This window comes from Fulmarus glacialis, unplaced genomic scaffold, assembly GCF_000690835.1.
Source record: "Fulmarus glacialis isolate BGI_N327 unplaced genomic scaffold, ASM69083v1 scaffold20614, whole genome shotgun sequence".
NCBI classification, from domain to species: domain Eukaryota; kingdom Metazoa; phylum Chordata; class Aves; order Procellariiformes; family Procellariidae; genus Fulmarus; species Fulmarus glacialis.
The window spans coordinates 1-606 of NW_009210153.1; the positions used below are offsets into that span (position 1 = coordinate 1).

The following is a 606-nucleotide window of genomic DNA, read 5'->3' on the forward strand; positions in this document are numbered from 1 at the left end:
GGGACCATGGTGGGGAGCCTCTGGGTGTCCTCACGGTGCTGTCCCAGGGCATCAGCTGTACGTTGTGGAGGGTTCCACGCTTTGGACGAGGACAAGGGCAGCGGGAGATGCCTACAGCTGAGCAGGGTGGTCTGGGGCTCTGGCCCTCCTGCACATGCTGAAGGATGGATGGGCAGCTCTGCCTGCTTCCCGCCCCACTCTCCCCTTCTGCCCGCTCCATCCCCGTCCCCGTGGGCTCTGCGTGGCCGGGAGGGGGTGGTGGCCCTTACCTGGTGGCCCCCTGCAATCCCTGCAGAAGGGGAGCAGGCATCTGGCAAGCCCAGACGACTCTGGGGGGAGGGAGCGGCGGGCGCTTGGGGGAGCATACAAAGCGGATGGGTGCGGAAAGGCCTCCGGCAGACACGCTTCGGCTCGTGATCCTGGGAGGGAGGCAGGGAAGGGGGCAGGCTCTCCGCAGGGGACTCGTCTTCGTGTGGGGGGTGGAGGAAGGTCGGGGAAGAGGAAGAAGAGGGATGTTGCAAGGATCAAGCAGACTCCGGGCGGCTCTGGGACGTCCGGGTGGTGATGGGGAGGGAGGAGGGTTCAAGCTGCAGGTCTTGTTTATGG

General features: G+C 66.0%; 1 protein-coding gene across 1 annotated transcript in view; it reads right to left on the bottom strand.

The window, feature by feature from the left end:
• Window positions 1-269: 269 nt before the first annotated feature.
• ABLIM3 (actin binding LIM protein family, member 3) overlaps window positions 270-606 on the bottom strand; it is a gene marked incomplete at both ends in the record, with an annotated part of 17793 nt that continues 17456 nt past the window's right edge. Inside the window, one exon of the mRNA XM_009577091.1 lies at window positions 270-352. Within this exon, the coding sequence (XP_009575386.1) occupies window positions 270-352 (83 nt within the window). The remainder of the gene's footprint in view (window positions 353-606) is intronic.